A 12259-nucleotide genomic window follows, 5' to 3' on the forward strand; every position below is an offset into this window, starting at 1 on the left:
TTGCTTATCTCGCTTTTACGGATTGTCGACGCGCCATCGAGGACACGTGGAGTTCGTGCGTACGCCGCCTCCCGACGTATCCTACATCGATGAGCTGGTGATTAAACTGCGCCAAGCAGGCTCTACGGAGAACCTTAATTATGTTTGGTCGAGAGATCGCTGCTTGGAGGCGGCAGACCCTCGAGTTCTATTTCACCGTCCGTCGCGAATGTGCCACATTGCCACCCACACCGGAACGACAGATGACAGTACAGTGTGTGAAGGCACAGATCGTAGCCCATGTGCGCCGACACCTCGAAGAGACGATCTTCCTAGCGCGAACACATGACAGACTCGTAACGGAACGACCCGCCATGTACCCCGTCATTCCAGAACGTAAACCGCAAAGACGGGCACTGATACAGGCCATCACCACTGCGGACGGCCGTCGCCACACCACAAAACGCGATATTGGTTCAGCCTTCTCCGACCATTACGCACGACTTTATTCTGTTCAATGTTCCGACCCGACGACGGTGACACGAGTCTCACGACTGGTTTATGGCATTGTCCCACAGGATTTACAGACTGAGTTACTGAACGACATTACGGAAGACGAAATTATCGACACAGTAGGGAAAGGACCGACGAATGAGTCTCTTGACCCCGACGGGCTCACTGTGGAATTTTATAGAACTTTCCAGTACTTACCCCCGCGGTGCCAGTCCCCGCGGCCTTCGTAGAAGGAACGATTATACCGATTCACAAACCTAAGGGGGGGGGGGGAGGGGGGGGGCTCGAATACACGATTACTGCCCGCTGGCACCCGTCAACTGTGACATGAAGATATTCACCAGACGATTAGCAAACAGTATGCGACCGACCCTGCCTCACTTCATCTCACCAGATCATGCTTCCCTAGGTGGTATCAATAACATCTAATAGCACTGTGTCGATACCGTGACGTAATAGCCCTAGCGAGAGCACGCCGCATACCGGGAGCACTGGCATCACTAGATTTTAACCAAGCATTCGATCGAGTGGGTCACGCGTACCTAACGTCCATTCTCCAACTCATGCAATACCCACAGCAATTGGCAGACGTCGTGATGCGCCTCTTCCGAGGGCGGCTTCCAAGGTGCTCGTTAACGGGCGTCTCGCGCAGTCCCTCCCGATTTTCAGATCGGTGTGTCGACCTTACTCTACACTCTGACACTGGAACCGCTCCTCTGTGGCCTCCGTCAACGCCTCTCCGGACTCACCTTATGTGACGTCACATTTCGCTGTACAGCATATGCAGACGACCTGGTTCTCGTGCTCCGCAATAGCGACGATGTAACCAGCGCACTAGAATGGATTCAGGCAACTGCCTCAACGTCATCAAATCGATCGCCATGGTTATAGGAGACGGGTTGATCCCTGCGTGTCTCGACCCCCCACAGCTTAGTGGAACTATCAAATGTCTCGGAGTAGAGTTTCACGACGACATACGGCACACTGCGGCCCTTAACTACCGCCGCTTATTACAACAAATTCGGGTCCAGATCTCCAACCTTCGTCCGCGGACCCTCGACATTCTTCAAAGGACACACTTCGTCAATGTTTACCTCGCATTGCGCCTTCCACACATAGAACGTGTCCTCCTAATACTGTTACTGAAGGCTCGACGTCTATTAGCGGCATTCGGAGCCTACGTCAGTACACGTATGTTCTTCAAAGCCAGTTTTGAGTCCCTGACCCTTCCGCCAGAAAGGGGAAGTCTTGGCCTAGTACATGTCCACGACAGAGCGGTGGCCCTGTTTGTCAGCTCGCCCATCAAGCTGTGACACCACCACTCGGAAAGTTTGAGAAGTTTGCCGCTGGAGTCCTTAGCTCCGTCCTCCCTTATGGCCCCACTGGCGACGCAAGGCATACCGCCACCCTTCTACTGCTTCACGCACTTTTACATTGAACACAGTTATATCCGTGTCGCAGTACCACCTACGAAACAGGCGACGTCGCGCGATATATATCGCGTCCTACAACAGAGGCGCTCACCAAACATCGTGGAGGCCAAAGAACCTCATGTTAGTTGGAAGGTGGTGTGGCGTACGATACACGCGGCTACACTGGATACAGACGTCCGATCCACATGGTACATAACAGTCAACGGTAAACAGATCACCCGCTCACGCCTCCTCAAGATAAATACGGCGGACTCGCCTCTATGTGCAGACTGCGGAGTACTGGACACGGACGAGCACCGTCTCACATGTAGCGCGGCAGAAGACGTGTGGCACTTGGTGCGACAAATTTTGTCGTATTTCCTACGACTGACTCCTGTACACATCACAACTCAGCTTTTACTATTTCCCGCGCACCAAAACCAACGCAGACACGTGGGTCCGTAGGCATGCGGTACAATATTTATTTCCCGATGGACCTAAAGATGTACTGGACTTTTGGAACTGCCTACAAGAACGTCATTGCAAGATCGTACGGAACCCAAAATGTGGGCAATATTTTTCTTATTACTTAGGGAGTGCCCTACGTGGCCCTCCACGCAACTGGACTATCAACAGCTAGGAGAAGATATACATTGACTGAGCTGACAAAGACATGTCCGATTATCGGTGAACCAACATACGACATGAGTGAAGACTTTGGCCTACCTGGATGCTGAAGCGTAAGGAGAGTAGCGACACATCCTTCTGCATCGTGGACGAAGCACATTTTCGTTTCCAATATATATTTCTTCGGTGTAAGAAAGTACCGAAATTTTTGTTTTGTTTACTTAGTACACGATACGGTGCTAGATACATTTATTTTCGGTGTGGTATAAAGGAAATACAAAATAATAAATATATTAAAAAATAAAAAAGTAAAAAATAAATAAAAATAAAAAATTCCCACTATTGACTTGCCCTCACCTTGACTGTGACCAAGCTTCGGATTACGACCCCTGCCCACTCTGCCCTCCCCGACCTTTCACGATGCGGCGTCCAAAAAATAAAAAATAGAACAAAGGTGAGTAAGACCGAAATTAGCAGAGTGGCGCACCTACAAATTAAAGAGCGATTACTTTAATACAAGACAACAGCATTTAAAAGTTTCCACATTGAAATTAAAGTCGTACTCTTCTGAACCACGCTGCTTGACCTCACAGACAACAAACCTAATACAGAAACTGTATGCACGTCTACATTTAAAGGCCCCTCTGCATTTTTGTGAATTTTCGTTCAAAATCTAAAGTATTTTTATATATACAACATTGTTTCATATTTCCTTGCGAACTATAAACACACTTGTTTTCTCATATATTTTCGAAATTATCTTTAGCATGATAAATACATTTATTTCGCAGTTTGTGGTAGAGAACGTTGAAGAGATGCACGTTGCACCGGATCAGGCCACAGGGAACAGCAACTATCCTGTTGATATCGAGATTATTGTGCTTAATGAAAGAGAAAACGAATCAACAGAAGATTCTGATGAGGTAAGGAAACCAGACTGTTAGTAAACAATTTAGATGCTGGGAAGAGACAATCTACCTAGTGGTGGTGATAGTGGCTGAACATAACGCTGCTCAAAAGGCTTATTTATGTAAATTAAGGGTTATGCTTGGTCTCTCACCTACAGACAGTAGTTACGCAGCGCTACCGTACTAGGAACCGCCCATAAGTAATGACAGGTATCAATGTTCACTTTTTTTCGATGCACAATGTCATTTTCCTGTATCCATTTACGTTACACACAGTCACAAGAAGCCTGAAATGCAATGACTTCACAACAAACTGCCTCTAGTTGGGTGGTAGCGTTTCCGATTTGTTAGGCAAGGTCTGATTGTTTGCAGACTAAGGGAATGCGAATGGCTCCCTTTGGGGTGTGATTCAGCACTGAGTTTCATTTTACTGTCGCGTGTGTTGTGTGTTTTCATTTAGCGCTGAATGTGCTGCCCTGCCCTGTGAACCCAGTTGTTCTCTCTTTGGAAGATGAGAGTGTCCACAGTGTACCCATCTTGAAGATACAGAAGAAAGGGCAAAACTTGCTCAGCGTGGATGTTGAAATAAACACAGAGATTCATTTCCACGGTAACATTAATAAATGAGCCCAAGGCTTGGTACGACAAGCCTCTGCGAAACGCCACTGAGTCAACTCCAACCCGAAGTGGATCCTCCCAACCTAATGTGGGTACACGCCTCATTGGACCGTCGGTTCACTCTAGGGCTTTCGTAGTCTGAAAAGAGACAAAATTGCGACTCGTCGGATCACACAACGCTACTCCAGTCAACTACTGTCCAGTTTCCGTTTTGTTTGACCCACCGAGGGCGTGCATCATCATGTGAAGCTGTGAGCTATGGTCTTTTGCGAGGTACCTGTCAACAAATGTCTACTGTATGCAGTTCGCTTCGCGATGTTCGCTCTGAATCATGTTGAGATAGTACTGCATTCAGTGAGAGCATAAATTCCTATGTGATTTTAAACCGATTGTCTCTGAGAAGGCGTGACACTTGTATCCGTTTCCTTTCGGTTAGGCTCCTTATACGCCCATTATTATCACCCGTGTTACGTGGATGAAAGTGTTACATCATTCCTTGAAGATACATTGGACAGTTCGCGATGATACACCGACAAAAGAGGAGACTTCACTCTCGGTGCGGTCATGAAACTAAAACTGAGCAAATGCGACTCATTTCATCAGTTGGAAAACCTGCTGTGTTCCGTCTCAAGGGGAGCAGGTAACGTACATTAATCTTCGATGATTCAGATGTTCAAATACTTACGGGAATGCAGCCGGGGGACGTCGTCGACAACCGCTGATATTTCGACAGCAGCACGCCCTGCCATTTTCAAGCCAAAATTACAGCAAGAAAGCGCTGTGCAAGCGGATTTAAAACCTCGGTTTTCAGAGGAATTCCGTAACGATAAAACACACACACACTATAAACAATAGAACCATCACAAATCAAAGACGACTGAGGGCAGAAGTTATCGATAGTGAAATTAGTAATCAACGGTTCAGGAAGCATAAACTCTATCCCTCCGTTTTTTGACGATCGAGAGAGCACGATTCCGTGCACAATTTAAAGAAAAACCATCGTCTCTGTCTATAAAGTTAATAGTTAATTTAATTTCAACAGCTTACTTCACAACGCTATATCAACAGTCTCCGTGTTGTTACATTCCACAGGATGACCGGTGCCGAGACTGTTCTGCAACGGCGGATTCGGTCGGCTGTTGTAAGCCGGTCCTTCTCAGTGCTGACTATCTGACCAGTGTATGACACGCCACAACTGCAAGGAATAAGGTAGACACCTACCTTAAGCAAACCAAGATCATCCATTACGGAACGTAAAAGAACCCTGATCCTAGATAGTGGCCGAAGAACGCACTTTACATCATATCTCCGCAAAATACGACCAATCCTGTTTGAAATGCTCCCTGTATAAAGCAAAAAGGGCTTACATTTTGGTGCCACCTTCGTATTATCATCACTCATCCGGTGCACACTTGGTCCATAGCGCAACGCACGTCTAATCTATCTTTCACTGTAACCATTCTGACGAAAGGTGACTTCGAGATGGGCTAACGCAGCTGTCAAACTTTCACTCTCCGAGCTGACATTGGCCCTGTTAACCAAGGTACGAAGTACCCCTTCGCGTTGAGCCAGATGGTAACAACTATCAGCCTGCAGATACAAGTCAGTGTGAGTTGGCTTCCTATAAACGACATGTCCTAACGTACCATTCACCTTCCTCTTACCAACACATCAAGGAAGAGAAGACAGCCATCCTTTCCTACCTCCATCGTGAAACGAATATTCAGTTGGACTGAATTCAGGTGTTCTAAAAAGTCGTTCAAATTCACACTGCCACGCGTCCAAACAACAGAAGTATCGTTTACATATCTGAAAAAAAGTAAAATCGCTTGCACAGCGCTTACTTTCTGCAGTTTTGCCTTGAAAGTGGCAGGGTGTGCTCCTGTACAAATATCGACGGTTGTCAACGACGTCACCTGGCTGCATTACCGAAGTTATTTGAACATTGGGTACGTCCGAAGAAACTTAAGTCTCACAATTCAGACGTACTGAGAATAGTTTTACCCACTAGGAAGGTGGCTGGAAGGAATGGGAAGGATAACTTTGTGCTCTCTGACTTTCGCTGATGGCCTCTTTCGGCATGTAGAATAGTGACGGTACAGGGAGCAACCACCTGTAGATTATGAAGCACATTCGGATGAACGACTCCGAGTTCATACTTGAATCTTACCGGCGACTGGCACAGATGGTTCAGAAGAACAGCCTTTGTAGGGAAGCAGCCTACTCACCCTGTAGTAAATTCACATCAGTCTTTCCATTGTGTGCCAGCCAGTCCGCTGTAACTAGCTCCGACGTCATAAATATTGCGCAATACTTTAAAAATCAAGTAAATAATCTGAAATGTTTCTAGCATGTCAGGAGTAATACTAAATTAATATGTGTTGAATATCAGTTCGATAACTTTAACCATTTTCGAAATTTGGACGTTTTTCTGTAAAAATAATTGGCGCAACAGAAAAGCGCTAGAGAATTAAAAATTCAGATTTTGATTCATTTTTCATAATTATTTAATAAAAACAGTACTTTGGATTTCACAAATTAAAATTTTAGTGGAAATTCATGATTTTCTGGTTTTCGTCTTAAAACTTAAGGAAGCAAGATAGATTAAGTAGGCTAATAAATAAGGCTAGGATGTTTATATTTAAGTAGGTTGGAGATCCGCTATAACTATGAAGATGTGAGAAGTTTCATTTGAATACCTATAAAACTATAGCGATAGCGTGTCTCCAAAGGGCCAGTTCAGAGCTCGTCTACTGCGTGCAGTGTAATTAAATTAATTCTCTCGCCCAAAATATTTAACTTAGCCACGTCAAACTTTTATTATGATTACTCTCCTGTGTGTTGAATGCTCATTTAAATTAAGAGCTTCATCGGCCATCAGCAAAAGAAGCTATGATTTATTCGGTAACTTAATGTGGTGCATTACTAGCCCAGCGGCTAGTCGGGAGAGCCGATTTGATCAGGCGTTCCCTTAGTCGTCCGCACCGCGGCTTTATATATAAGAACGCTGCACGAGGAAGCAAGGCCCCAGTTCTCTCCAGACGCTGAATAGCACGCCATCTGTGTCGGGAATCGCGTCGCGTCGGTATCATTGCTACAAACATCCTCCGATGCCGTATTAAGTTGCTCGAGATACGCGTAACCATGAAATCATTTTCGAGTGAAGTGTTAATTCTGGGATGATTTTAATTATCTAGCTTCAGTTTGCGTATGTCGTATTTTCACGTGCCGCCGCGGGACAGACATTCTACCATTATTTAGCGTGGCATTTGATGAACCTAATCATCAAATTATGGCGAGCATTCATTTAAACATTTAATTTGGACAATTATAGTTGCATCAGCACATTAGACTCTGAACTGCTCTGTTAGTTAGATTGTGTGGATTCTTTTATTTTCATCTGTGACTTTCAGAATACAGAACGTTTTTTTTTTTCACGACCGTTTTTTGATTATAAATCCCAGACAATCTCCTAATTCATCAGAGCTATAAGCTGTAACTATAAGTGTATTCTCAGATGAAGTGGGCACTAGGAATTCTAATTACAGGCTTCACGTTTTGCTAATCACTTTCTGGTTGCCAATATTGTAGTTAGAGAGCCAGTGTTGAGAACAGCGAAAGACAGCATTATAACAGCAACAATTAATTCTATCCGCCGCCCCACATATGGTGCATCGGCCGGGGAATAAACTGAGTAAAAGTGAAAGTGATTTTTAACTATTCGGATTCGCGAGTGAAATGCGACACGCAACTGAGCATAGAACAGTGAACGTGTTACGTGCGTATATGGACGACGCAATTGGATTAACAACGCCTCTGGATTGACTGAGCTGGCACTGAGTCTAGCAGCGCTGCCGGCATCGAGAGAAGCCAGTTTCGCCTCACCGCAGTCATTCGCCGGAGCCGCGCCTGCAGTTGCGGGCCACGCAAACACACAACAGCCGTTGGAGTGCCGTCTGCAATTCAGCGAGCTGCGTCGCATCAGTAATCCTGGTACACCACGCTGGCAACGCCATACGTCGTGCAGAAGGAACTAAGTTAAGTGAAAAGCTGTTAAAAATTTTACTAACCTGCACTAAAAGATGGAACCACCAAAAGACACTGAGGTTAAACTTAAATCAGAACCTATGTCTGTTGAGGGGACTGTAAATCCAGACAACGGTTCAAGTGTAAATATGCATGAAAGTAGTAATGTTAAAGTGAAATATGAAAGATTGTCACCTGATAGTAGTGTGGGAAAGGGCAATGATTCAATAATAGAGACCCCTGTAGTAAAGCAGAAATCAGAAATTGTTAATTTATTGGGTGATAGTTTATCTGATGAGTTAAAAACGAAACCGCCATCAGAAGTGGTAGAGTTTAAACAGGAGAAGTTAAATATGACTGATCAATCAGAAGTTTCGTTTAGTTTTGATGATTCTGGTGTTGGAGCTAGTTTTTCGTCACCTGAGTGTGAAAAGAAACCAGCTAGTGAGCAACCCAAAGATACTGGGGCTATTGATTTAAATGTTATATTACAAGCAATAGCTGCCAGTAATGCAAAAATGACAGCTGAATTAGTCTGAAATAAGTGAACAGGTCAAGAGCAGTAATGCTGAATCAAAATCTGATATAATTGAGGTAAATAACAGGATTGTGGCCAGCCAAACAAATTTTAATAAACGATTGGAGGTAATGGACGATACCTTCAAGGCTGGTTGCAATAAGTTGAAAGAGGATCTAGACAGTTTGAATTATAAAATTGATTACAATCATGAGGATATTAAGAAAAAAGTTGCTCAACAATTTTCTGAAATGTATAAAACAATAAAATCCGAAGTTGCTGAGGTTCGCAAAGACTTCCAAATGGAAGATGCGAAGCTGGAGCACAAGTTAGCAAAAAAGATCGAGGCGGAATCTGAACTGTGCTCAGATAGATTTAAAGATGTTAATATAAAAGTAAATGTATGTCAAGCAGAAGTAGATGCAATCAAAACTGATACTACTCATATTGTGCAAAGAGTAGATAATGTTGAAATGAAAGTAGAAAATATTAGTACCAACATTGCTAACATTGAGAGTAAAGTAGCTTCAGTAACTTCTGGTAATGGTAGTATACAACAAGTTGTAGCTGCAAACGCCGCTTTTATCGGGTGTCGGCAGTTCTTGCGGTTCGATTCAGATAAAAATATCCAACCGCTAGATTTCTGGAACGATTTTGAAGATGTGATTCCACCAACTTGGTCTGAACGAGAGAAAATCTCATTTGTTAGAAGCCATTTAGCAGGTGACGCCATGCGTTGGTCAGCTGATGTTATGTTGAAGTGTAAAACATTAGCGGAGTTTAAAACAGCTTTCATTAATGAGTATTGGTCTAGTAATAAGAAAATTAAGTGTTGAGAGAATTTTGGAGTGGAAAACGCTTCAATGCAGGCAAGGAATCAATTAAAGAGTTTGCTAGGTCATGGATCTCACGTTTGTCACATTTGGCGGAAAAGCTAAAACCGGAAATGATTATACTAGGTCTTGAAGCCAAACTGCCATGGTATTGGCAAACTAGAATTATATCTGCCCCTAGAGACAATCTGAATCGTTTCATTGAATATTTGGAACGTGTAGAACGTGTTGCTGCCAATGAGGAGCAAGCACGTAATAACAGAAATGCTAATAACAATAGTAGTAATTTTAGGAACGAGCAAAATGGCAATGTAAACATCAGAACAGTAGGTGTTCGCCATCCTAAGAGAGGTAGCAATTGGAGAAATAATTATCAGAACCAACAATGGCATCCAAATGATAATAATTTTGTTCCAAACAAAATTATGCATGTAAACAACAGTACGGAAAGCAATGCTATGTCAGTTAACTATAATGAAAATAAAGGAAACAACAGTAGGTCGAGGCAGGAAAACTAGTTCCCGTCTATGAGGACACTGGCGCTCACCAGGCGGTTACTTTTCCTAAGCCAGTAGTTACGGGAATTGGTAAGATAAATCAGAATACTCAGACTGAACATGTGGATGAAGAGTCGGTAGCACCTAAGAATACAGCAGAAATATTAGATCACTCACAGTATTTGATAGATACCGTGTTAGACACGCTTTCTAAGTGGGAAGAGAAAGAGAAGGAGCAGCAGTGTAGCGATAGGGAGGAGCTACAAAATACTGAATTTTCAGGTGAAGAAGCAGAAGAAATTCATGCTTATATTTACGATGAGGATGATGTGCTCTTATCTAAAGTGCCTGTGCAGGATGTTGATAATGTACTAATAGATTTAGGACAGGAGATAAGTGAGAATGTAGAGGGTAGCCTGTTGGGGGTCGATGAACCCAGTAGCTGTGAGCAGTTGTCACTGAAGAAGGAACCCGACGAAAATAGTAAAAATGGTTTAGCTGTAACTAGTGTTATGCCCGGTCTGGAGGCGCAGAATCGCCCAGACTACAGTAATTTGGGTTATGTTCAGCAAACTAAATGTAATGAAGTCGTGCGGTGTTTCGATTTGAAATTAATAGACCGACTGGAAAGGGCAGCTGAAAATGTAATTCAGGAAACCCCTACACACTGTGACCTAAATGTAATCAAGACAGATGTCGATCACTTTAGTTGGAGACAAATTCAAACGAAACTATTGGATGAGTTTGAGGAACCACCTGTACAACCTAGAATAAGCCACCCTATAATAATAGTGAATATGTCGGGTATCAATGTACGTTGTCTCTTAGACAGTGGAAGTGAAGTGAGTGCGATATCTCAGTCCTTCTTTGATGCATTACCTGGTAAAGACAAGCTTACAGTAATGAGGGTATCAGGACTAAGAATAATTGGTGCTACTGGCAAGGTGTCAAAAACAGTAAAGCAAGAAACTTTGCTGCCCTTCAACATTAATGGTAATTTAATTGATCATCCATGTTTAATTGTAAACAATCTCAGTATTGAGGTTTTAATTGGCATAGATTTCTTGTCGAAATATCAGAGTGTTGTTGACTTTGAAAGAAGCCAGTTAAGAATGGTCTTGCCAATAACCGGAGTAATTACAGTACCTTTTAGTGATAAACATGTAGTAACTAATTATGACGAGTTCTGAAAAACAGGAGATATTGGGACGAAGCTGTTAATCTTAGTACAAGTAAGCTAAACACGGAAGAAGAAGAAGCAATTATTTTGGACAAAATAGAAGCTAAATTGCAGGAAATCGATAAAATTTCAGCTAATCAGAAGGAAGAACTGAAACAGGTTCTAAAAAGGCATCATAAGGTATTTTCAGATCGACGTGGCGTGGTTAAAGGTTATGAATGAATACTGTAGGGAGGAGGTTGTTCTGTAACCTCTACACAGTGTGGCAGCTGTGCAGTCCCAGCTGTGTGAGATCTTCTTTCCCATTTCAGGTCTCACTCATTCTTCTTCTTTCCTGTCCACAAAAATTTCGACCCCTTCTTTCCAAATACTAAAATTTTCCGTTATGACTATCAAGCTAGCATTAAGCTAATGAATGCTGTAGGGAGGAGGTTGTTCTGTAACCTCTACACAGTGTGGCAGCTGTGCAGTCCCAGCTGTGTGAGATCTTCTTTCCTATTTCAGATCTCACTCACTCTCTTCATCTTTTCCTAGCTACAAAAATTTTGACCCGTTCTTTCTAATACAAAAATTTTCCGTCATGGCTATCAAGCCATGAATTCTGGAACCATTCTATCCACCGATTAGTGAGGAAAAATACCTAATGTGACAAACCTAACAGTGAAATAAACAACAGAGAAGTATGAAGTAATTAAGATACAAATTTATTTGAGTAACAATTATGTATAGAACCCTGGTAATATTGTAAGTACAAAGTGTTGTTTTATTGGAAATGGTCCCACAATAATGTTTAAAAAAGATATACAAATTCGTGTACAAGCAGGATCTGAAGTGGCAGTGAAACCTATTGTATGCCTTGAGCATAAATTTAAGAAGCTGAGAAAACAATTACTAATCAAATATACTCATACTATCTCTAAGAATAAGGTAATGGAAGATGAGTCAGCTAAGTAAATAAAATACAAATGTATCAGGAATGTACCGAGCATTGGTTCAGTGTTCCGGCCCAGAAATAATATATTGAGATTAAATAAGATTTATGATTGTATGCCTTGAGCATAGATTTTCTCTAGTACGCGACTAATGGCGTTTTGAGCCATTTGTTTATCGATTATGACAATTAAGTAACCACGAGAGCAAAATTGAAAA

At 42.8% G+C, this 12259-nt stretch overlaps 1 protein-coding gene across 1 annotated transcript in view; it reads left to right on the forward strand.

Moving 5' to 3' along the window:
* The window catches only part of LOC126249270 (uncharacterized), a 411510-nt gene that overhangs the window by 240037 nt on the left and 159214 nt on the right, over nt 1-12259 (forward strand). Inside the window, exon 5 of the mRNA XM_049950924.1 lies at nt 3323-3454. Within this exon, the coding sequence (XP_049806881.1) occupies nt 3323-3454 (132 nt within the window). The remainder of the gene's footprint in view (nt 1-3322; nt 3455-12259) is intronic.

Source organism: Schistocerca nitens, chromosome 3 (genome assembly GCF_023898315.1).
Source record: "Schistocerca nitens isolate TAMUIC-IGC-003100 chromosome 3, iqSchNite1.1, whole genome shotgun sequence".
Lineage (NCBI taxonomy): Eukaryota > Metazoa > Arthropoda > Insecta > Orthoptera > Acrididae > Schistocerca > Schistocerca nitens.